The 25,314-nt window shown below is 40.7% G+C and overlaps 1 protein-coding gene across 5 annotated transcripts in view; it reads right to left on the reverse strand.

Moving 5' to 3' along the window:
- The window catches only part of LMO3 (LIM domain only 3), a 62,268-nt gene extending 37,264 nt beyond the window's left edge, over window positions 1-25,004 (reverse strand). Inside the window, exons 1-3 of one of the 5 annotated variants that reach the window (XM_056134563.1) lie at window positions 24,900-25,004; window positions 22,907-22,973; window positions 17,407-17,620 (exon numbers count right to left, since the gene is read on the reverse strand). In XM_056134563.1, coding sequence (XP_055990538.1) covers window positions 17,407-17,612 — 206 coding nt within the window. In that variant the 5' untranslated portion in view covers window positions 17,613-17,620; window positions 22,907-22,973; window positions 24,900-25,004. Of the gene's footprint in view, window positions 1-17,406; window positions 17,621-21,322; window positions 21,383-21,601; window positions 21,731-22,906; window positions 22,974-23,264; window positions 23,307-24,117; window positions 24,144-24,899 lie in introns of those variants that run through there. The other 4 variants (XM_056134564.1, XM_056134566.1, XM_056134565.1 and 1 more) reach the window with 4 other exon arrangements.
- Window positions 25,005-25,314: the final 310 nt, after the last annotated feature.

The raw sequence follows: 25,314 nt of genomic DNA on the forward strand, positions 1-25,314 counted from the left end.
AATTAAAGAGACTACTGACATCTGTGATCTTCCTCTTGCTGAAAGAGTGCAGTGCCAGAATGCTGCATAAAGTGAGCACAAATGCTGTCCCAAACATTGCCCAAATCCATGTATATTTTATAAATAACGTCTTGACTGAAGAATGAATTCTATCATATCCACCTTTTCTGATTTCTTCCATTCAGCTAGCTGAGCTCTTCTGCTTTTGCTTTGGGGCCATACCTGGCAGTGCTCAGGGCTTACCTCTGGCTCTGCTCTCAGGGATCACTCCTGGAGATCAGGGGACCATTTGGGGTACCCGGATCAAACCTGGGTTAATCTACTTACAACCCAGAACTCCCTGTTACACTCTCTCCCAGGCCCCATTGGGTAAAATTTAAACTAGCAGAAGAAACAGTTTATCATCCAGTTTCTCAGGTAACCCAACATAAATACCATTTGTTCTGATAACCAAATATAGTAACTGAGGGGCTGGGGATATAGCCCATAGGACTTCCGCCATGCTTTGTATGCAGAGATTCTGAGTTTGACAGCTGGCACTGAATGGTCACGTGATCACCCACTAGTATAGCCCTGGTGGCTTCTGGCTCTGCAGGGCCCAAGGACCAGCCCCTGGTCAGGTTCACACAACGAAACTGAGTCTCACTGGGACTGAGGGCTGTATCCCCTGGCTACTACTGCTCGGGATCAACCCCCATCCCCACCCCAATCATGAAAGCAGCCTTCGAAGTTGCAATTGCGAGCAAAACCAAGAGTGCAATGCCAGCAACTCTGATGGTTCTGCATATGGAACCTTAGAAACGCCACAGAAACACAGGCACCCCTGGAAAAACACCCCATCTCTGGACCAGGGTCACTGGCGTCTGCATCCAGCATTCCTGTCCCTAAAGCAATCACAGCCCAGTCACTCACATCCTAGAAAAGGCATCTGGGCACAATCCTAAGAGACATCACCTTCCCTCTCCAAGCCTTTCCTGTATATTTCTGTCGGATTCACCTAAATTTTCTAGAAGGATATGGCCTTCCATCGTAGAACATCATTTTTGGGGGCAGAATCAAGCGTCTCCCAAGCCCATCCCAAGATATGACACTGAGTCGATGATCGGGAGAGAAAATGCCAGATACACACTGTTGATTTACCATAGCAGTGGATGATAGTCTTTTTTTTTTTTTCCTATTGCTCCGATACCTGAGTTAAGCTCCTTGAAGCTCAGCTTATTTATTGCATTACTTTTGTAACCCCTCTCCCAGAGGAACATGTAATCCGTCCACAGTTGGCATCAAATATTACTGGATGGCAGATTTGTTTTTAAAATGGTGAAATTAGATAATACATCTCATCTAAATTCATGGAATTTTCTCCCCTAATAACAGAACCATGTGATGGCTAAAAACACATGCTGTATCATTATTCACTAACGGTTTATTCATTAGAACATTCTGTACTCTCCTGAAATCTAACAGCTCTAGTCACATCTCATATTTGGTTATTTTTCTTCTCTAAAGGCCTGTTAGAGACCCAATGCTTTTAACAACCAAACTCTGTCCATAAATAAAGGTACTTGGACAATAGCTTACATTTTAAATTGAGGTAATTGTTGGCACAGCAGACTGTCAATCTCAAATATATTTATAAGCTATACACACACAAATGAAATGAACAAAGTGATTCAGATTAACCAACTCTGACTACACATTTAAGAAAATCGCTGGGTGTGCCCAGGATCTAATGCTAGCAATTTGTTATGCAAGGCAGTGTTACCGTTTTAGAAATGGTAACTGTTTAAAAATTCCAAAGCATTCTTAAAATGTTTCACTTAAACATTTCTGTAATAAAATCTTATTGAACTGTTGCTTTCATTAATTTTCTACAAACTAGAATACTAGGGACTCAAGTTCATTTTTCCCCCTTTTAACTTTGCCTGTACTTGCAAATAAACTGTGCCTCTTTTTTAAAAATAAACCCCTGGCCTTGAGTTTTGGCCCCTTAATACTAGCCTACATGGTTGACTACCCCTGGTGTAAATTTTCTTAAATTGTATTTCTGTCAGTGTATCATTTTTTTAAAGCAATGGACCCTATAATAGCAAGCACTGGTCTGTCAAGAGTGCATTTTAACAGCATGACACAAGTATTTTTCACTACAGGAGACAAACAATGATATGTATTACATGCAGTAAACACAGCCTTTGGTACATAGGGTTCTCTTCTTAGCATTTATCAGCCTAAAAATCTCCTAGTATCCTGAGATGGAGTGGGGGGGGGGGGAAGGAGAGAACCTTGCCTCCTATTAACGGTTGCTAGTGGCTGTTGGATTGCATTAAAAAGCGTCTACATGCATTGCCACATTTCTCATGAAAACCTTGATTTAATATTAAATGAGCAGAGCAAGACATATTATCTCGGGCTGAGAAAGTCCTTTAATTTCAAGGAACTACCACATCTCTCTCTTACAGCTCTTTCTCCAAGCGTTGGCACTTCCCTCCTTTTCATCACATCTATCACGACCTGGTAACTTTCAATCAAGTTTAAAAAGCTATTAAGAAATGAGAGCTCTCCAGTCAGGGGGGTCCATCAATCCCTGGGTTGCTCTAAAAATTATTCACATTTCTGTTTATTTTACATCTCATTCTTTAAACACTTCGTAATTTTAACCATGTACAAGGAAGGAAGTATGGCTTGTAAAATACATATTTAAATTGAAGATCTGTGCACTTAGATGGCTTCAGAAAGCTAGGAATGTAGTCAAACTGTTTAGAGAATACTGAATAAAGTATCACTAACCAAAAAAAAAATATTGCCTTTCAGTCATCCTTGCCATCTGAAGGGAAAAGATACAAAATCAAGATTACGGAGAAAAAATTAAGTCAGATAAATTTTTATATATAATTCTACCCTGTGAGATATTAAATATTATGCTTTACCAGACCATGAAACTCACATACTGAAATGTGGAGAATGTGGGCTTATAAGATTTTCAGAAAAATCACCCCCCCCTTTGTAAACGAGATAATATGTCTTGCTCTGCTCATTTACAAAGAACATAACATTTCTAACATGCCCATGAAAGAGTCAAATTCTCCTTAATTTATATAAACTCAACTATAATATGAATGTAACTACCTTGTCCAGATTCCAATCATCTTTACTGTGAAATATTTTCCCCTTACTGGCTTCAAGTATACATTGGACTTGTTTATTCACCTGAAAGGACTTACTCTAGTACTAAGTAGCTTTGCATATTCTTGAATATCAATTATTCTTAACACTCATCTTGATCTTTTTCATCAGCTGCCCATATTTAATCTTGCAAGCATCTCATCTTCATCACACAGGTCACTTCTCCTTCCTAACAGACATTCACGTTTGAGTGCCAGCCAGGGTGTTCAGCTCTTTCCTTCCAGTGTCTTACTGGTGCCCTCAACAAGTCTGCCAATGGGTCTATCCTCTTATTTACAGACAAACTGAGGACTGGGTTGAAAAACCAATTTAGGAACACATAGCTGGAATGTAGAAGAATAGAGTAGATTTCGACTGTGGACTTACTATAATGAATTCGAAAAACTAGGAATCGGGCTGGAGAGAGAAGAGAAGTTAGGTGAGGTATTGACCTGCATGCAAGGAAGGTTAACTGCCTGCATATAACCGGGGTTCATCCCAGATACCACAGATGAAAGCACTGTCAGGAGTATGCTCTGAGCACCAAGTGAGGAGAAAGTCCTGAGCACTGCTGGATATGGCCCCCAAACCCATTAAAAAATTTAAAAGTTTAAAAACTAGGAGGCGAGTATAACCTCACCTCAGATGGAAAATATTCAGAAAATTGGTAAGAACTTAGAAAAGTTTTTTAAGGGGTATTTGCAGAAGCTAAAAACGATAGATGAACACTTCACTAATTTTTGATTAGTCAAACTGGCTAGGGAGGAGAGTAACACCTTATGTTATAATAGAATAATGAGAAACACAAAGTCAAAAAAATTTATAAATTGTACGTGGGGCTGGAGAGATACAGTGTGTAAGGTGCTTGCTTATCATGTGATCCATCTGGATTTGATCCTCACCATCACATAAGATTCTCTGAGTACCATAAGGAGTGGTCCCTGAGCACAGAGCCAGGAGTAAGTCCTGAATACAACTGGGTATGGCCCAATTCTATTCAAACACAGTATGTGTTAAAATTAGAGGATTTGTACAGTGGAAAAAATTGTGGTAAAATTGAAAGGCATTTTTTACAAGGCTGATAAATCCTCAAAAACTATAAAATATTTTTAAATTTAAAAAATATCTTTTTTTATGGGGCTGGAGCGATAGTACAATGGGTAGGGCATTTGCCTTGCATGTGGCCGACCCGGGTTCAATTCCCAGGATCCCATATGGTCCCCCAAGCACCGCCAGGAGTAATTCCTGAGTGCATGAGCCAGGAGTAACCCCTGAACATCGTCAGGTGTGACCCAAAAAGCAAGAAAAAAAAACAAAAAAAAAAACAAAAAAAAAACCATTTTTTTTCTCATTGAAGAAATCCACAGTTAACAGAGAAGTCATTCAACGTGTACCAACTAAGCACTGATATTCATTCCAAGGATGATGGTTAGGAACTACAACCATTGACAAGATTATTAAAAGGACACAAAACCAGGGTAATCTCTAGAGATTGTTCCTTAAAATGGGGGGTATTCGGGCCAGAGAATACAGTGGATAGGGCACTTGCTTGGCACGCAGCTGACCTGGGTTAGATTTCTGGCACCACATATGGACCTTTAAGACTACCAAATAGTGATTCCTGAGCCCAGAGCCACAAGTAAGCTCTGAGTACTGTGGGATACGGTCACAAAACAAACAAAGCAAAACCAAAAAGTAAGGTTTGGGGCACTTTAGTGATGGAGGAGGTATAGAGTAACTTTGTTCATCAAGACCATGAAAAGTAACACTATTGGAATCATGTCACCTGAACTACAATAAAAATTTAATATAAAGAAATTAAACTCAAATCAATCCATTGTGGAAGGTCAGAATAAAAAGTGATTGGGAGAAAAACGTCTTTGACTTTTCCAGGCATGATGGAAATCATAACACATATCCTAACAAAAATGAAAGGGCTTCTAGAAATTAGAACAGATTAAAAGCACCCCAGATGTGCAAAGAGACAGTATGAATTAAGACTTGTAAAGACATCTGCCATCCTCTAGCTCTCTGAAAAGTGTGCTTTGGATTTTTGTTGCGTGGAGTATAGATGACCACCATTTAAAGCTTACTCTGTCATGCTGTGCCTCTTTGTAAGATTAAAAGCATTTACATAGCTTCTCGGTCAGTTGTTCTATATGATACATTCCAGCAAGAATATAGACACACTGGGGCTGGAGTGATAGCATAGTGGGTAGGGCATTTGCCTTGCACGCAGCCAACCTGAGTTCGATTTCCAGCATCCCAGATGGTCCCCTGAGCACTGCCAGGAGTGATTCCTGAGTGCAAAGCCAGAAGTAACCTCTGTGCATTGCCGGGTGTGATCCAAAAAGCCAAAAAAAAAAAAAAAAAAGAATATAAACATAACACATATATATCACACAATATATAACACGGGGCCAAGTGCTTGGATTTGTATTTCAAGTTTAACTTTAAATTTAAAAATAATAGAGTTTGGGGCTGGAGTGATAGCACAGTGGGTAGGTCATTTGCCTTGCACGTTGCCAAGCTGGGTTTGATTCCCAGCATCCCTTATGGTCCGCCGAGCACCACCAGGAGTAATTCCTGAGTGCATGAGTCAGGAGTAACCCCTGTGCATCACCGGGCATGACCCAAAGAGTAAAATAATAATGAATAATAATAATAATAATAATAATAATAACAATAATATAGTTTGTACATGGAAGCCCATCTCTCACAGATGATGCATGTCTTAGAGTTTGAGTTTTGATGATGAATGCTTAGCTTTTCTTGATGTGAAACTAAGGTTAGTGAGCTCGGGTTAGGTGAAGGGTGAGAAATGTAAATATAAACATAATACTTATGTAACATTTACCTCATCTTATCAAGAATGTGATTCAATAAGTCTAAGTAACCTGCCTTTTATTTTCTCTAACTGCTTGATTTGGAAACATTTACAGTAATTAGAGCAAAAATGTTATTGTAAATGTAATATAATGAGAGACAAAAAAAATCTGAAAACAACAACCTTCAGACCTAGAATAACTGTTCTTCACTGCAAGGGAAAAAAGAAGGGAGGGTAAGATGTAAACTCAAAAGTTTGTAGTGCAGGACATGTTAACAGGATTCCCAGCTTCTACCTTTAGAAGAGGGTCCCCGCATTGTACCAGAAGTAGTCCTGAGTACCAGCGGATTCATTCACCACCCAACCCTCCTAAACAAAGAAAAGCGAAAACCTTTGACAAATCGCTCTTGTTGCATGCTTTATTATGAAAGTGTTGAAATCAATGACCTTATGGAAAGCATAGAGGGTTCTGGCAACTTTGGCTTAAAGTGTTACCCTCATCTTACTAAGTTGACAGCCCCTGTCAGCAATAGGATTTCCTTTGCCTTTCCTATGGAAGTACGAGCATGTGTAAGTAGGCTGGGAAGATCAGTAGATGTATGTAAAGATGCCAAGATTTAGCCACCCATATCAACAAACCTCCTTGAGGTCTATTTTGAGATCCACATTTCACAAATACGACTTTATCTCACAGGGTTGTCACTGAGGCCAAACAAAAAGACATCCCCCAAAGCTACCAGTAAATCATGAATGAAAAATAATCCCACTCAATTTAGCAGCGTGTTCTCTGGTCCCAAATGGCATTCATTCCATAACAGACTAGCTTAACAGGCTTCCCGGCAGCTCTCTGTGGAAGTGCTCTTTCTTCTGAAGGGGACAATTGAAAAGGACAGGGGTGTTCGGGTAGCAGAACAGGAGATCCCAGAGACCCAAATAGTGGCTGCCTCTAATCCTCGCCTTTTCTGCTTTCCCTCACTTATGCCACGTTAGCATCCTTGAGGTTCTGCAAACACTTCGGGAAAGTTATCATGAAACCTTTGCAGTGACTTTTTCTTGCCCAGAGTGTTCTTTCAATATATCCACATGCCTACAGACACCCTCAGTTAGCTTGTTTCATTGTTCACATTCCTCTGCCTCTTCTCCCAGGTTCTATCTTTTCCTCCTGTCTCCCACTTCCTCTCCCCTCCACCATCTCTCTCTCTCTCTCACACACACACACTACACTTGCAAATTCTGCAAAGTCTACAGTCTATAGTGCTATGCATTTCTTGCAGGGTTTGTCAGCAACTAATAGATGCTTTTGTGACTCGTTTGGTTAATTATCTGCTTCTCCTACATAAAATATTTAGGAGAAATGTTTACTCCACAAGGTAAGGAGCTGTTTCTGTATTTTATTTAGTGCTCTACCTAGAGTATACAGAATAGTGCTATTTGTGAAATGGGAAAATGGGCCCAAGGATTGCCCTTTGCAAGGGGTGTATAATATACCTCTGTTGATCGTTTCTCAGCATCTGTGATGAGAGACTAAGCAATGCAAGTATCATGAATGTTACTGAGATAACTATCACGGACGCTGCAAAACATAAGCAAAGCTCAGTGTTTACAATAGAACTAGCTCACAAATAAGTTGCTAAAACTTCTCTAACCTTCCCGATGATAGCTCTTCTCATTTTCTACTTTGACTCCCTGGGACATAGACTAAAACCATCTAGTTTTTAAAAACTTAGTTATTTAGTAACAATTATAACTATACCAGTTGTCATAATTTTTAATAATTTGCCTTTTGTTTTTTCCTAAATTCCCTGCTGATGACTTAATTCTTTAGATGGTAAAATGTTGATGCTTGTTTATATTATATATAAAACCTATTAGAAATACAATATTACATATTCATTATTAATAGGAATAACATTAGTACTCAAATATTTGTTGTGACTGAATGGTTTCATTTTTCAACTTCTAGAAAGATGGCACAGCATATAATCTAATTTTAACCTCCAATATTACCCTCTTGGCAAGGATGTGCTGTAAAAAGGAGAGATTCTTATAGCTCAGAACCTTTCTAGATGTATTTTATCCTAATAGGGCCACAGCAAATAGTTTGTAAGTTTTAAGACAATTTAATAACATAATTTTCATACTCCAAAAGCATAAATGGTCCCTCAGTGGATAATCACAGGTAATTCTAAGCCATCTTAAAATTATGTTCGTGGTATAGTTTAACTTCTTACCTGTGAAATAAAAATGAACCTGCCCACTGGATGGAGCATGTTGTTCCGATTTACCGTCCTTATTCCCAACCACCCAAGCAAAAAGAGAGGCAGTGATCATTCACCTACCCCACTCTAACATGCAGTCACAGATTAGGATATATTTTAATCAAACGCTTGAGGGAAACAAGCATCAAGCTCAATGCTCTAAAGTATTTTTAAGTGGAACAGTCTTGAAATTGAACGTGGCGTGTATGTGTGTGTGTGTGTGTGTGTGTGTGCAGTATACGTGTAAGGTGAGCAGTCTATCAAAGGACATTACTCTAAAAAAATCTGAATTTTGTGGGGGGGGTTGGGAGCTCCCAAACAATGCTCAGGAGGTCCAGGGTCCCACAATGGCTCTTGGGTAACGGGGCCAAGGATCCAGTGCAAAGGCCAGAGGATGCGGGTTTGTTCAGGCCCACAGTGCCTGTACCAGTGTGGATATCTTGGCCACCTTAGCAGTGCTGGGGTCTCCAGGGCCACTCCCAGTGGTACACAGGGACTCCAGGGCTGCACCTGGCAATGCTCAGGGAATCAAGTAGTGATAGGGACGGAGCATTCACAGATTGTGCTGTACCATCTCCAAACCCCCCCAAATTTTAAGTTCTTAAAAGAAAACAATCTCAAGGATAATAAGCAATTAGAATTGCAATCAGAGACAAAAACCATGGTGTTATTTTTAAAGTAGAAAATGATAAACTAATAATGCCAAAACTCTGCTTTTCTGTTAAAGTTACTTACAGTTACTTGAGATGCGACAGCATAAACAATATGAGAATTTATTTTTCTCGATAATATTCAGATACTATTAGTTTTACAAAGTTATTTGCACCTTTCCTCAGTTTTATTGTATCTAATATTTATATTTACTGAAACAGACTGTTTTTTTGAATAGAATGGGTTTAATGTACACTAGTAGGGCCCGGCAAGCTACCGAGAGTATTCGATATGCCAGACACAGTAACAACAAAGTCTCCAATGGAGACGTTACTGGGCCCGCTCGAGCAAATCGACGATCAACGGGAGGGCCTTTACCTTTACCTTAGTAATAACAGTCTTACTTAAATACGGCTTTGGTGTGCTCCTTAGCAAATAGTATTTTAATTCCTAAGGGTCCTTTATTTTCCAAATGGTCCAATTGGAGAGTTTTTAATATTAAATTCAATCACAACACATACTTGTTGAAGTATAAGTTAATACAAGCAGCTTCACGTTAATTTTCCAATGTTAAAACAAGCATCAGATTATTCCAAGCTAACTATTGATCTAGTGTTTTTTTTTCTAAACTAGTAAAGTCCAGAACTAGAAATGTTTTTGAATTCCCTCCTTCCCACTCAAAAAAAGCAAAAACAAATACTATGTAACCATTTTCCCTGGTTAGCCATGACACTAGAAGTTGGCCCCAGCTGCTCAAGTACAGCCTAGGAAGGACCCCACACCCCACCAAAAAATAAATAAATGAATAAATAAAAATTTAAAAAATAATAATAATAAACCCAGAAAAATAACCAGCTAACATCATAGGAGAAAATCATGGGGAAAAAATATTTAGAATCTACATTAATCCAAGAGAGTTTTTGATAGGGAAAGGCTATTAATTTTTTGTTTGTTTTTATTTTGATGCTATACCTGGCTGTTCTTAAGGTTTATTTGACTGCTCCTGGTGGGCTTGGGGGACACACAGGGTGTTGGGGATTGAACCTGGGTTAGCCCTGTGCAGGGTCAGCCACATGCAAGGCCTTACCTGATATATTCTTTATTTCTCTGTCTTGCTATTAAAAATTTTTGATATACAGGGGAATAAAACCAAAATGACACAGGTACTAAATGTGAACAGATTGTAGACTCAGTAATTATATGTGATAAATCAGTTAAAAAATATGCTCATGTTCTCCCTTTTTTTTAACAGAAAAACTGTCCATTAATTTAATAAGGACACCTGCCCTGTGCCCTCTCACTTCTCCCCCCAAAAAATACTCTTAACAAAAGAAATTTTTTAAAAATTGCCAACAAAGGGAACCAGGGAGCTTCCTTGAAGAGCTGGAGTAAATGCTTTGCATGCAGGAGAACTGGGTTTGATGCAAGAACATCGCCCATTCTCCACTCTTCCCCTAAAGCAACCCCCAGCCCCCCCATGATGGAAAAGTTACAAATGAAATTCTGAATACCATATATCTTGCTTCACAATGTATAAACTTCCTTCAAATTAAATTTCTTATAAATACTTGGAATAAAGGTATTTCTAAGAATGAACTGTACATTGGCCAATCATGAAAACAAATATGAGAGTAGGTGCGGAAATAGAACAGTAACGAATTCTATCAAAGCTGAGGCAAACTGAATTGGAGATAAACATGGTTAGGGAATAAAAGTTGATATTCTATAATATTAGGACTTTGGCTCTCAAACTGTGGTGATGTGGTTAAAGTTCATTACGACCAAAGGGAACAAGATTACTAGACTCTATTCTCTGTATGTGAATAATATATAGAATGTATAGAATATATATAGAATATACAGAATGTATAGAATAATATATTCTATAATATTAGGACTTTGGCTCTCAAACCGTGGTGATGTGGTTAAAGTTCATTACGACCAAAGGGAAAAAGATTACTAGACTCTATTCTCTGTACGTGCAGTATACAAATATACATTGCCCTTCAAATGTTGAACATGGGGAAGGAAATACCTTGTATTGGTACAAGCAACTGCTTAATTTTTTTGTCATCCAATTAAAAAAGAAAAATATTAATGAAACATAACTAACAAAAACTCGTAAAAATTTCTGGTCACTTGAATAGACTGTTGCTATTTAAAAATTCCTTTCTTTTCAAAATCTTATCTCACATTTACAATTTATATATTTCAGCACTTATTGATAAAGGCAGGAAATGCTAACTTGTTTTAAGACTGACTGAGGTTTCATTTTGTAATTTTGAATAGGAAAATAGGAGCTAAAGATGTTTTTCAGTCAAATACCAAAATAAAATTTCCATGCCTCACATGTAATGAAGAAAAAATATAATGGTAATTTAGGTTGGTGCAATTTGTTGTTGAAGCTATATAAATTTTATGTGAAGCACAAAACTAAGCTATGCAATACATTTCTGTAGTATATATATATTCATCAAAACCATTTACAAAATTACTACTTTCAGCAAAATTTTGAAAATGAGATTCCTTAATAAATTATGTTTATGCAGTCAAAACACAGCATTAAAATTTATTATTAGTCACTTAATGGAAGTTAATGGTGAGTTTATAAATGAAGTGCTGGCTTACTTTGATATACTCTAAGAGCAACCAAAAATAGAGATTCTTTCCCAGAGTTCTATGTATTTATAAAGTGCAAAATAAGCAATTTTGGCAATTCTCAAATGTAGTTCTTCCAGATGCATTTAATCCTAAATATACTTGTAGAAACAGAATATTTTTCTGCTAAGTCAGGTATGTCTAACTTGTCTATCTTATGTGTAAAAACTATCCAACTTAAGTATTCCATGTTTTATAAAAATATATTTTAAAGTTGTGAAGATTTGGAAAAAGTATGAGCATTTCTTTATCTTTAATACTTTGGGGACCAATTTTTGGTGAAAATATCTCAGTCACAGAATTACGTATTATATATAGATCACCAAATAAATTCTACATGTAAATTAAACTATTTTTAGTCAAAATTATTGTAAGGGGAATCATCATTGAAGAAATCTGGGGTGAATTCACCAACTTCTTACTTACACTTTTCCAGAAGTATTATGCAGAACAAAATTACTACTCCTGGTGTGTACTGGTTCTTGAACAATCTAGTGTCTAAAAATGCTTTATGTAGAATTCAATAATACTTTATTATTATAAACAGAAAAATGAATTGAAAGTTCCACTTTTTATAAAACTGTAAGAATTTTCTAGGAATACAACAATATTTTTTAACAGAAAAATTTTAATATGTGAAATAATTGCATATTTTCAAGACGTGATTCTTACAAACCCAAATTTTAACTTAGAAATTTAAATGTAACAAAAGTTATGACTAACAAACTGTTAAAAAGCTCAAATAAAGCTTATAAAGAAAACCATTTATTTGGGAGTTTTCTTCAATATAAATGCTGAAGTTTTCACAACTGAAAACAATAAAATTTTTGACTCTTTCAAGTAATAATAATGTACTGCTTTCTGGGCAAAATATTTCCAAATGCTTAATATTAAAAAAGATGATAATGAAAGAAAAAAGAATGATCATTTCATTCAGCATTATAAAGTAGTATATTGTCACATATTGACAACATACTGTTATTTACTTAAGGCTCTAATTATGTACTAATACAAGTTTAACCTGATTTAAAAATTTAGAAGTGTTATGTTTGAGCTGTGTGTGTCAGATAGATGCTCTATGTAGCATTTAATTCTAATTTCTATTTTAAAGTTATTATATAAAGGCATATAAAATTTGTAGTCAGCATAGCAGCTTCAAATCCTTTTTGTTAATTGGCAACTATGGTGGAGCATGAAGCATCACTCTTTCCTCGTAGTTTTCAATTCAAACAAATCATCCTCCTATAAAAATGGCAAATTGCATTAAATTTTACTTAAGATATTTTTGGCTTCTCATAGAGAAAGAGCTAGCTAGAAACAGCCTTATGGCACAAACCACAGCAAACAGCTTTGACTAGTCTCTGGTTGAAAAAAAGAAAAAATCATTCATAGAGGTATTAAAACACACACGTACACAAATAAACAGACAAACAGGCCTTACTGCTTAAAATATATAAGTAAAAAGTTGCAGTCTTTAAAAAAAAAAACCAACATCACTCCATACCTTGAACGCTAAGTACATATTTTTTACTGTTTCCAAGTTAAAAAGTCTTTTGTTCTTTATCCTTATTCTGACTGCTTAACCCTTGCAACAGAACCCTCATTTTAAAACTTTGATTATGCATTATAGTTATTTTATTGATATCTTCCACACCAAAATAAGGTTGATAGTTTAGCAATGACTAGAACCTTATAAACATCATTATTATCACTTTGATATTGTGTACAATGCTTTTGAATCAATTCAATGAAAAAATTCTATTGCTTTTAAGTTCTAATTCAAGGAGCCAAGATGTTTCCCTGTGTAATTTGTCAAAAACTCAACTTTTAAAAATAAAAAGTTCTATGTGTTGGATACATTTTTAACAGATATATTCTAGGCTTTGGCATATAAGTATAGATGGGCAGATTGACTTCATAGCTTAAGTCAGAAAGCGTGTTAATAGAGGAAGTTTTGAAAAGTCAATCCTTCTGTTCCTTTATCTAATGAGTTTTTAAAGACAGAGAACAATCCCCAAACTGGTAAACTGTCTGTCATCAGATCTGTGCATTTTATAGTCTACAGAAAAATACAATATATTATGCTAGCTCTGTTATGGAAAGTAAGTAATTTCATTGTTAAAATGTGTATCTCTGTACATAAACTAAAATCTTTTCATTTATAAAAGAGTTAATTGTGCTTCAGAGAAGAAAAAATCTGAAAGAAACCAAATTTACCACAATACGTTGTATAGTCATTTAGAAAATATCATAGGATCTAAATTCATGTATGCGTCATTTATAGAACGTGAAAAAACAAGTCATCATAATCACTACTCAAAGTAACAAAAATAAAATGTCAGAACTTCAACACCTGGCATTGAAGTGTGTTTTGTTTTCTCTTTAGTTGAAGTTACTTAGGAAATCAAATACAACTGACAAAAATATTTCACTCTTCCCTTGATCGGATTGAATTATCTGACTTCCAATCATACTTATAAGCAATAGTTAACTAGTCCAGGTAACCTTTTTTTTAACTATATTCTTACTTATATGCCAAGAAATATAGTCAGAGAAATGAAATCTGTAAGATACAATAGCTTGTTTTAATGCCTTAAATAGATGACATAACCTAATAACCAAAACCTAAAAACAAACCACGTTCCAATAGGATTTAAATGATTGAAGATTGCTTGTGCAAGATATTAAAAGGAAACTTCTGAACAAGAAGAGGAATGAAAAAAATATTCAAAACTTTGGAAAATAGCCACCAAATACTATTTGTTCACTGGCCATATTAAAATTTTTGTGTAATTGGTGAACAACAGTAGTAAAAAGCTTAGGGTTACCTGTTTTTTTTCCCTTGGGTAATTTTGTCTATTACCTAAAATTATGCTTGGTACACAAGGCATTCAATAAGTACTCTTAAAAACATATGAGAAGAAATGAATTTGTAAATAAAATTTGCTTGACAAATGCAGAATTCAAACTGAAATTTGTAGAGAAATGAATTTGTAAATAAAATTTGCTTGACAAATGCGGAATCCAAACTGAAATTTGTAGAAATAATGCTGTCGAGCATTCAACACAACTTCATTGAGATCCACACCTTCTACATAAACTAAAATTGACACCTGGAGCATAAGCTATAACACTTTGCAATGCTCTCCACACATACCAACCTCTATTTCACTTCAGCAGTTATAAATTCCTCATGAATTACTAGTTACCAAAGAAGTCCTGTTAAGCATACCAAGCCCTCAGTTTAAGCAAGGGATAAACTTACTATTAACAACTTAGTTCGAAATGTTAACAACTCCGGCTGTTAAAATAACAACCAGCCATTAATGTGGTAATGACCAATTTAAGAGATAAGTGGACTCTGAGAAATTAATGTATTGGCAATCAGGACCAGCATTTCATATTAAAGGAAGTATGATTTTTTTTGAAATAAGACAACATGCATTAAAGGCATGGGATTATGAGAAAGTAAATAAACATATCACAAATAAAGCAACATACAGATCTTTTGAGAGAAGATAAGGATATCTCATATAAAAACTATTTTGACAATTTCCCTTCAATGCAGCACTTATTTATGACTAAAATGCTAGTTGAACATATTTTTGTTACCACAAGGAAGAATAAGACCGAATAAGTCGGATTATTGTCCCTATTTGCTACTAGATACCAACTGTATAAACTTGGCAACTTTATAATCAGGTTTAAAAAGTCATAAGATTTTAAAAAGATTTCCAGAGGCTTTCTACAACTTTTTTCTTAGATGTTTTATCCTTAGTGCTTATTAGAACATCTTCTTGCCTGGACTATATAAACTTCTAGAATTGTTGCTACATAAACTAACTTCAGATACTGAAACTGTGAACATATGTTAAATTTTTTTTTAAGTATCAAACACTGCAACAAGGACTGGAGATATAACTCAATAAGCTGAGACATGTTCTACAGTTGAGAGACTCAGGTTCGATTCCTAGCATGGCATAGGAATCGAACCTGAGTTCCTACCCCCAGACATGAGCAAATAGCCAGGAGTATCTACCTTATATAGCACCCAAACAAGCTAAAACTCAATAATTAAAAGCTGTGACTATTGGTTAATAAAGATAAGGATGTGATCCCACTCATAGGAAAGAACAATGCTTAATGCAGAAATGAGTTTCTCCCACAGAACAAGCAGAGGAAACATTTGTTCTGAGAGAAAAGTTCAAAAGCTACAGAGTGGCTAGTCGAAAGTAGTGAGTGTTTGGTCCATAGTCTACTTTCAACATGCATCTCCCATCCTGGCACTCAATGCCTCTTTTGCAGACCACAACACCCAAAAGGAGTGAGAGAACAAAAGGGAATGCCCTGCCACAGAGGCAGGGTGGGATGGGGGGGATGGGGGTGGGAGGGATACTGGGATCCATGGTGGTGGAAAATGGGCACTGGTGGAGGGATGGGTATTTGAGCATTGTGTAATCGAAACCCAAGCACAAAAATTTGTAAGTCTACAACTGTACCTCATGGTGTTTCACTAATAAAAATTTTTAAAAAAAGAAAGTAGTGAGTGGTCCGCAAGGTTAACCTAATGTCAACCTGCAGCAAACTAGAAACACAAGCTGCAGAGTTCTCCAAGGGCTCCTGCAGTAGCTGGGTTCATCTCGCTGAGCTGTGCTGCCACCAATGCAGGCATTTCGGCTCTCAGGAGACACTTCCCCTTATTGACACCTTGCATGTATTCTGTGCTCTTGGAACACAAAGAAGTAACAAGTGGTCATAATTAGTCATGAGGCTGTCAGCTGAGGGGAAAGAGTCGAAGTTGATAAACCATACCGGATTCACCCTCTTGGAGCTGCCATTAATCAAGTGAAATATTTTTATATGTACAGATTACATTGGACTGAAAATAACTGAATTATAGACTAAGAAGCAGCAAATTATTCCCTCTCAAACACCTCCCCAAAAGTCGAAGAGGGTGAAGGAATTATTGCTGATGGAGAAAATTTGTCGCATCAGGGAGAAAATTCAAAATAAATTGCTGAGTGCCAGATGAGAAAAAATGATTAATCATATTAAATATGAAAATCCAAAGGATGCCATCTATCACTTCTCTAATGTAATAGCTCCTATTTTATGAACCTAAGTAATCTGCAGTTGAATTGAGTCAGAAAAGTTGTCCTAAAAGCCAACTCACTCTTCTTAAATGCTAGTTTATACGCTGGGTATTCTAGACCAGGAAACAAGTTTAGACGACTTCATGGCTTTGTAAACAAGAACATCTGCATTGTCCTGAGATTGCCCCAGATGTTCCCAGTGTAGAGAGAGACTATCATTTCCCCATAATGATGCAGATCTTTGTTATTTTCCCCAAAGCTGCTGGGCTACACTGCCTAAAAATCACTCTGCCTTGGCCACTTGGAGTACTAGGAAGGGGAGCTGATACACTCATTCTTCGTCAAAGTCTACCGCACATATGCTAACAAATTTTCAGTTAAGAAAAATCAAACTCACTTGACAAATCTGAAATCAAGAGAGGAACAGCTTCAGGTTGTGTTCCACCTGCCTTGTCCCTAGGTTTTTATAATAAAGCTAGAACGCCCGTTTCTACAAACACATCTTTGACATAAACGGGCCATTGGGACGGAGGAAGAACCTATCCTACACAGAGCATCCAGATCAGCCCAAACCAGACCGGAGAAGCCCGTGTCTGGTTGTCCATGGAGTTGTAGGCACCTGGCAACATCATGAAGGCTGACCAGCCAACATCGACAGGCAGCCTCGCTGGCAGGAGGTGATGGAATAACAGAAAAACACACTGATAAAAGTCCTTTAAACGGAATCCAGTCATGACGGGCGTGCAAGACTCATTCCTACCTCAGATAGTCTCTGCGACAAAGGATAAGGTTAGCTTTAGTGTACAGGGTGGAGCCCACTTCTCCCAAGCGACAGTCACAGCAGGCGCACTTCAGGCAGTCTTCATGCCAGTATTTGTCCAGTGCCTTCAGGAGATACCGGTCCTTGATCTTTCGGTTGCAGCCAGCACAACCTTTCGGCTTGGTGTCTGGCTGGACTGAGAGCATTTGTATACCTGAGGGAAGAGAAACACAAAAACAGAGCTGGGTGTCCTGGAAAGCAGGCCAAAGACCCTCCGAACTAACCCCCCCCCCACCACACACACACACACACACACACACACACACACACACACACACACGCCTCAAGCCAACAGACGGTTTTCAAAACTGTCTCCTTGAGAAAGAAGGGTTGCATGTTTCTATTTGCATTCAGGTCGGCGCTGTCCTGAAATCGAACTACATTTTGGAATCAAAAGGCTCGAACTTGAAGAAGTCAGCCCGGAAGTTACAAGTGGGAAATGAACCTCGGGAATCAGTAGGTCCACCACAAAGTTAAGTTGCAGTGAATTATCTGAGAGTGTCCCCATTTACCACACAGAAGAATTCCTTTAAAGAGAAAATGTAAGGCGGAGGCTAACAACCTTTCCAAGAAAGCTGCTTCACAAACTAGGATGTAGGCATAGTCAAAGAGAATGAACAGTGAGTTTTCTTCGCTCGTGTAAAAATTTCATTTACTGTGTGCTTGATGGTTTAGGGAATCACACTAATTTACCAGGCAGGAGAAGAGGTTACAGTTAAGTACACAGTGCACCAATCAGCTCAACAGTCCGTTATGATGTTTGTATTCAGATACTTCTTTCTGTGCCCTTGATCTTTTAAAGTACTCTGTGTTAAAAAAATTTTTTTAAAAAATGTATACTCACACATCTTAGTGCTTCGATTTATACCAAATTACTATATGCTTTATTGATTTATGTATAACTATAGTGTATGACTATGTCATTGTCATAAATGAAAGTAAATCTCCTTATTTACTTTATAAGAGAAAAACAAGGCAAGGTCTAAATATATGCCAAATTATATAGACACACATCTATAAATATATTACATACCATGTATGCTACACTAGACACAGCGGAATGTATAAATTTTGGAGATACAGATTCATCATCAGGCACCTACCTGGGTTCTACGAATTTTACAACTGGTCTGGCATTTTTCATAGTGAAAGAACATTCATCTTTGACTTTTTCTTTTCAGACTGCTCATTCAAGTTTTTCTTTTTTAAGCATAACCAACTATTCAGAACTTTACGCTGATCAGATAACTCATTTTAAGCACTGTACATATCGTAGATATCATTGATTCCAAATTCCCTCACCTGGCAGATAAGGATGCAGACTCACAGGGGGCATCAAGGGGCTATTGGAAGCTAGGGAACGAAGGTTACCCACCACCTACAGGGTCTTCCTCCAAGCTGGGCGAGCCCACGGCTCTCTGATGCCTCCTCTCTGGTCCTAAAGTTTGAAACTCAGCCCTACACACGAACTCTGCATGCACTCGGCTCTATTTCACAGGAAGCAATGCCAACCTGTAATCCAGGGCCTTTTCTGTGGAGTTCCCAGCACCCTAACAAAGAAGCCTTCCCGTTTTCCTCCACTGAGGCCTTCCCACACCATGACCTTCACTGTCTCTTTGAATCCCACTGATAAGGGACAGCGAGACCCCAGACACTCAATGCTGAGAAACTTCTCTGGTTGAAAAATCATACATGAACCACACCACGCCGGGCCGAGTGGCCGAGCTCTCTAGCAGAAGGGAACGGATGATGGCACGGAGCAGGGTGACTGGTGTTCCTGCCACCTCTGCACAGCCCTGGGCCTCCTCAGGGCTGCGGTTTGAGCAGCTGGGTTGTACCATGCAAAAGCAGGTGGGCTTCTCCCAGCCGGCTGTCTGTGCCTTTGAAGGAGTCGAGGGTCTAGGATAGATTAAGGAAAACCCTTGATGGCTCTGCTAAGGCTCAATCTTGAGAACTTCTAACAAATGAAGTTTCTTTGATCAGAACTTAGTTCCCCTCTTGTAGCCAAGTTCCACAAGCCATGAAGTCCATTAATTACAGAGCAAAACATACCCAAGTGCTTGCTAACCACATACCTAGGAGCAAGGGGCATCTGGATTTGCTAAATGACATTTGGGGCTGTGTTACTGAAGCCATTCAGAAATATATCCATAGTGGCCATTCTAATTATTCACCTTATGAGGCTATTATTCTCCTTTCACATCCTAAAACTGAAAAAAAATTTTTTTCTTTTAATCCTTCTTAATTATAGCTAAGCTGTATTTTCCTTAGTTGTGTTGATCTCTCTCATCTAGCCTAGAAGGTCAGCTCATTTTTTTTTCCCCTTTTGTGTTTTTTTTCTAAATGCTTTACAACGGAGGGAGGGAATACCAACATTTGGCACAAGTTACACTACCCCGCTTGTCTTCACAAAATGTTTTTGTTGTGTTGACATTTTAATTTAGCACTCAAAGGCCAATTAATATTTGAAACTCTTACATTCTGTTTGGCCTTGGGCAGAAAAGGAGTTTGAAAATTTTACACTCCATCCTGCTCCTGTCTCTTGGTCCTCCGTCACCAGATTTTTCTGCAAGAGGAACTCTTCGAATCTCCGCAAGTTAACAGTTGCAGAAAGAGAACTATCTCTCGGCCACCGCATTGCCATGTGCCTGCAAGGCAGAAAACGGTCCACAGCCACCCCTTACCATCCGGCAGAACACGTCTGAGTAGAGTTACATGATCAGAGCGGAGGAACATTTCACAAGTTACTCCGAGCACATCAGCACTCATAACTAGTTTTAGATTGGCATGTAAATTGTTCTGAGGGAAATTCTTATTGCCTCTGAGACCCTGCCATTCTGAGTTATTTGACAGTTTAAGGGAAATCATAATTAAAAAAAAGACATAAATAATAGCCTGTGCAGTGTGCTGTGCAGAAATAAGTAGAACCGTTTCATTTAAACTCTGGTGAGCTTTTAATTGCCTGGATTGCATTGTGCGGCAGCCTAACGGTTGATTGCTTCCATTATGTCCCTTGTTCTGTGCCATTCATCCGCGCAGTCTCAGCTTTAGTAGTTAACACAACAAAGTAACCACAACTCCACAACACACAAGGGCTTAAAAAAATAATCATAAGAAAAGATTTGCAGCACTTACACACAGTCTTTTATATTTTTGGACCAACTACGCACTGTGAATGGAAACCACTTTGTCCCTGTCGGAAGATTCACAGAGAACAATTTGGGAGAAGGAGCGGGAAGGGGGGATCCATAAAGGGGTTTGGCAGGGATGAGGTGTCTCAGGAAGATGCTAAAATGGGGATGCAGGTTCTGCAGCTGGGAGCAGTGACACAGATTAAAAGAATTTGGCCAACACAGCCCTTCCATTGCCAAGAGGTACCAAACAAAAGATTTTTTTTTCCTCCTCCAGCCCATCTTCCTCCTCTTCAACCCCAGCCCCCCAGCCCAGACTGGAAAACGGGATTGGGCCTAAAAGCTTGTTTCTCTCTTTTCACTGGCCCAGAGCACCCCTACAGGCTGCAGCCCCCCTAAGGGACAACAATGCAAATAGATGTCCCCAGATCTCAGACTGCTTAACTCTGTTCTGCCCCTCCAACTCCCAACCCCCTCCCCATCCTTCCACCATCCCTCCCCTTTTTGAGCAATGGAGCTGGGAACCAATTTGATTCCCTTTTTCTCCAATGCAGCTGCAAGGCTCAGAGATACTGACATTTTTCCACTCTTATCAGTTTAATTACAGTTACCATGGCAGCAAAGTGCTAGTGCTTGGCAAAGGCCAACAAGAGATTTGCAAGACTGAGTTCAATTTTGATGCAGCTCACATGCAAAATAAAAAAAAAAATAAGAAACATACATACACTCTAACAAAGAATCCCTTGCCGAGTTTATGCTCCAAGCCTATTGTGGTTGTGTCTCTGCAGCCACACGGGGCTGAGACTGGCAAAGAATGGAGCCGTATTTGTGGCACCCAGCAAGATTAATTGGTTTAAACAGCCGTCTTTCAAAGCAGTCCTCACAATAATATTTCGAACCTTTTCCCAACCACACAAAAGCGGCGGAAGAAGAGGAAGGCTCCGGCCGCGCAGCCAAGAGAGCCGAGCGCTGGCAAGTGCATCTAGGAGAGATTGTAACCTTACCAAAACTTTTCTCCTTTTTCTGCATGAGTTGACTTAGGCGTGCCTGAGTTGCAGCAGCTTCGCATTGAGCCGCAAGCCCCAAGGTAGCGGTGGAAGGGAGAGTCTCCCAGCTCTTTTATTTTATATTTATATATATATATATATATTTTTTTTATGAGCTCAAGCGTGGACCGGGAGCTGGTGCGCAGCCTGCACCGCTGAGGACCGACTATTGTGAAGCCACTTTGGGAGCAGGTCGGAGCGGCGGCAGGGGGTGGGGGAAGGGACGCGGGCGGCCAGACGAGACAGGGCGCGCGCGCACACAGACACACACACTCACACACACAGACACACGCGCGCACACACACACGCACGCACGCGCGCGCGCGAACACACACACACACACACACACACACACACACACACGCAGTGTGCAAAATGACGGCGAATGACAAAGCCACATGCTTCCCTACCTCTCTGCCCGTAATCCGAAAATCCCAGCGGCCCCTTTTAGCTTCGCGGTAACAAATGGATTTGATTAAACTGTCACATGCAGCGTTAGCATAGCATATCGTGTTCAATATGAAAAAGATCATAAATCTGACTTGGATTTCATAACAGCAATCTGGGGAACCTCGGGGAAAAAATGTGCTGAATCGGGCTGAAGCTCAGCCGAGGAGATGCCCGGGCATCGTCTTCCACGGAACCCCCTCGCTTCGGGCCACTTCTCCCCGCATCTCTGCGCCCCCGCATCACCCTCGCCCCCCTGCCCACCCGAACAGTCACTTTTCCCTCTGGAGGGAGGGAGAGAGGTGGGGGGTGGATCGGGGACAACAATTTGTCAGGATAGCACCATGGGAAGGGGCAGAAGTGTCAGCGAGAAGGGAAAGGGGGGTGGGGAGTCCTTTCAACTGGGGGGGGCACGCATTTCTGCAAGTAAGGCAGGCAGCCGGTAGGGAGCCCACCCAGGGCTGCGACCCCCTTTCCTTCCCCGTGCCCGCTTCCCCCCCCAGTCCCAGTGCCCAACTCTGCCCGGTCCCTCTGCCACCCCCGTCACTGGCCCCCAGGAGTCGCGGGGCAGCGAGGATGCTGCGGCGCGGGGTGTTACTTTGCCTGTCTCCGAGAGTCGGACTTGAGACATCCCGGCTGCCCGGCCCATCGTCGTCGAGTTCGGGTGTCTTGGAGATTCCCCCCACCCCCCACCTCCTGCAGACGGACCCCGGCGGGGCGGGAGAAAGTTGCAGGGGGGGGGATAGAGGGTGTGCTGGGGTCGCTGGAGCATCACCCCAGGACGCGCGCCCGCCCGAGCCGCGCCACCGCGCTTACCTTCTCCAGGAAGCGATGCAGGGGGAGGCCGTTCAGCAAGCGCCGGGGCTGCTCGGTCGCGCTTCTCCTTGGGAAAGGTCAAAAAGAAGCATTGTTTGAAAAAAAAAAAAAGAAAGAAAAAGAAAAAAAGGGGTGGGAGGGATCCTCGCTCTCTCGCTCTCTTATTGTGATTTTTTTAAGTTTAACCTAACAAGGTCCTCCAGGATCCGCCAAGTGACGGTGTTGTTGACCGCATCGGAGCCACAGGTGTCCTCCTTTTTTTTTTTTTTTTTTTTTTTTTTGGCAGCTGCAGTCCAAGCCCGGCTCTCTCTCCTCTCTCGCTCTCTCTCTTTCTCTCCCGTCCAAGGCTCCAGACAACTTACCCTGGCCCGGGTGCGGCGCGCGAGGAGCCGAGCTGGAGGCAGCACCCGGCTCTCAGCTGCAGAACGCGCCGCTCTTACGGCCAGGCATGATGATGCTCCAGCGGCTGGAGCGGTCACTGCACGGCCACCCGAGCCCGGGCAGCCAAGCGCCGGGCAGCCAAGCGCCGGGGCCGGCCCGCAGAGCACGCAGTTCCCTCCCCGATCGCTCGCAGACTGCCGCCCGCCCTCCCCTCGGCACCCCTTCCTTCCCCGCCCGCCCTCTCCCGCCTGCGACCGGCCTCGCTCTGCTCCTCCGAGCAGGCTCTGCGGCTCCGTCCGGTCCCCCCGCAGCCCCGGCAAAGTGCAGGAGCCGCCGCGAGACACAGGAGACACAGCTCGGGCTTTGTTGCTAATTTCCCAGGGTGAGAATTTACAAGGCTGCCAGGGCTTGTCTGCGCTACCGCAGGCATATGCTGCTGCTCCCCGGCGCGCGGGGGCACACGGGCGACCCCGCACTCCCCATCCCCCCACTCCACCCCCCCACCCCCCAAAAAAGTGACCTCCGCCCAGGAAGCAGCCCCTACCTGCTGGACCCCCGTCCGGTGCAAGAGTCCTGCGGAAAGAACTCCCGAGGAAGAAGGGAGAGTTGCTAAAATAACCCGGGCATTGGGGAAAAGGTGGTCACATTTAAAGCAGACGGTCTTCCAGAGCCACGTCTGAAGCAACCAATCATAGAATTTAAATAAATGCAAGGGGCTCAAACTGCTACCAGAATACACAGGAAAGGCGCACCCCCCCCCCCCCACCCCTTTAAGAAATGTCGGGGTGGGGTAGGGGCGGAGGCTGCGTTGGCCCCAGACTCTGACTTACATTCATGAACTCGAAATCCTCCAGGCAGACCGGCGCAAGACCCCCTTTCCTCCCTGCCTCTGGTGACCCCAGAACCCAAGGGTGGGTCCCCCACTGAAAGCTTCCAGCAAGGGTTTGGTATCCTTAACCATCGCAAATCCACATTCTAGAATTCACCGCCCCCGCCACCCCCACCCCCAACCCCAGTGCCCGGAAACAGGTTTTCGAGGCTAACTTGCTCCAAGAGCCTCTGAGTTTCTTCAGCTCTAAGCCCTGTCTCCATGGGATGGTTTTAGAGGCCTGGGTGGAGATTTTTATGTCATGTCTTGAAACCGGAGCCATTCGCCCTTACCTACTCCAGACTTCGTGCAAAGGCAACTGGTCCCTTATTTTTTCTAAGTTTTTAGATTTCAAAGTCATTCCTTTTTTTTTTTTAAAGCCATTATTAGAGCATCCTCACCAGATTTTATAAAGCTCTGCCAAAGGTCAAGCTTAAAAATAGTCCAAATTTGAATGACACTAGCTGAAACATTTCAAGGGTTCAGAAAACTCAATTGTTGAACTTTAAAAACTTTTTTTTCCCTCTCCACACCATCAGTTTTGATCTACTTTAAAAAAAAATAGTACTCTCTCCTCCATGAATATTTTGGATAGATTATGCCTTTTTTTTATATATAAAGACTCATGCTACAACACTGTTAGCATTTTTTTTTTAAATCTCCTCCCCTTTTAAAAAGCTCATAATCAAATACAGCGGGTTAGCTTTTCTCTCCCTTTAGGAAGCAATGAAACTCAGAACTAACCTGAAAAATTAGGAAAGTCACAGGCGGAAGACTATTAAGAAGCCCTTTCGCTGACTTGCTGTACCTAGGCAGATGTCCTAAGTTTGTTTTTTGTGGCCCATCAAAGCAGGTATACATGCACCCAGATCCATCCACACAGCTCGAACTGACTGACGTTCCCTACCTCTCTGCTCCAGCCACTCTGAAAACACCCTGTATGTGTGTGTGTGTGTGTGTGTGTGTATCTGTGTGTGTCCTGCGCGCTCTCTCTCTCTCTCTCTCTCTCTCTCTCTCTCTCTCTCTCTCTCTGCCAATGCACTGAGAAGAAAAGAGGGAGGGAGGGAGAAGTATGTGTGGGGAAAGGGAGAAATAAAATCAAAACAAATGGTACAGCTAATGAGGACAATTAAATTAATTATGTTCAAGGAGATGAGAT

The sequence above is a fragment of the Sorex fumeus genome, unplaced genomic scaffold (genome assembly GCF_029834395.1).
Source record: "Sorex fumeus unplaced genomic scaffold, SorFum_2.1 ptg000100l, whole genome shotgun sequence".
NCBI classification, from domain to species: Eukaryota; Metazoa; Chordata; class Mammalia; order Eulipotyphla; family Soricidae; genus Sorex; species Sorex fumeus.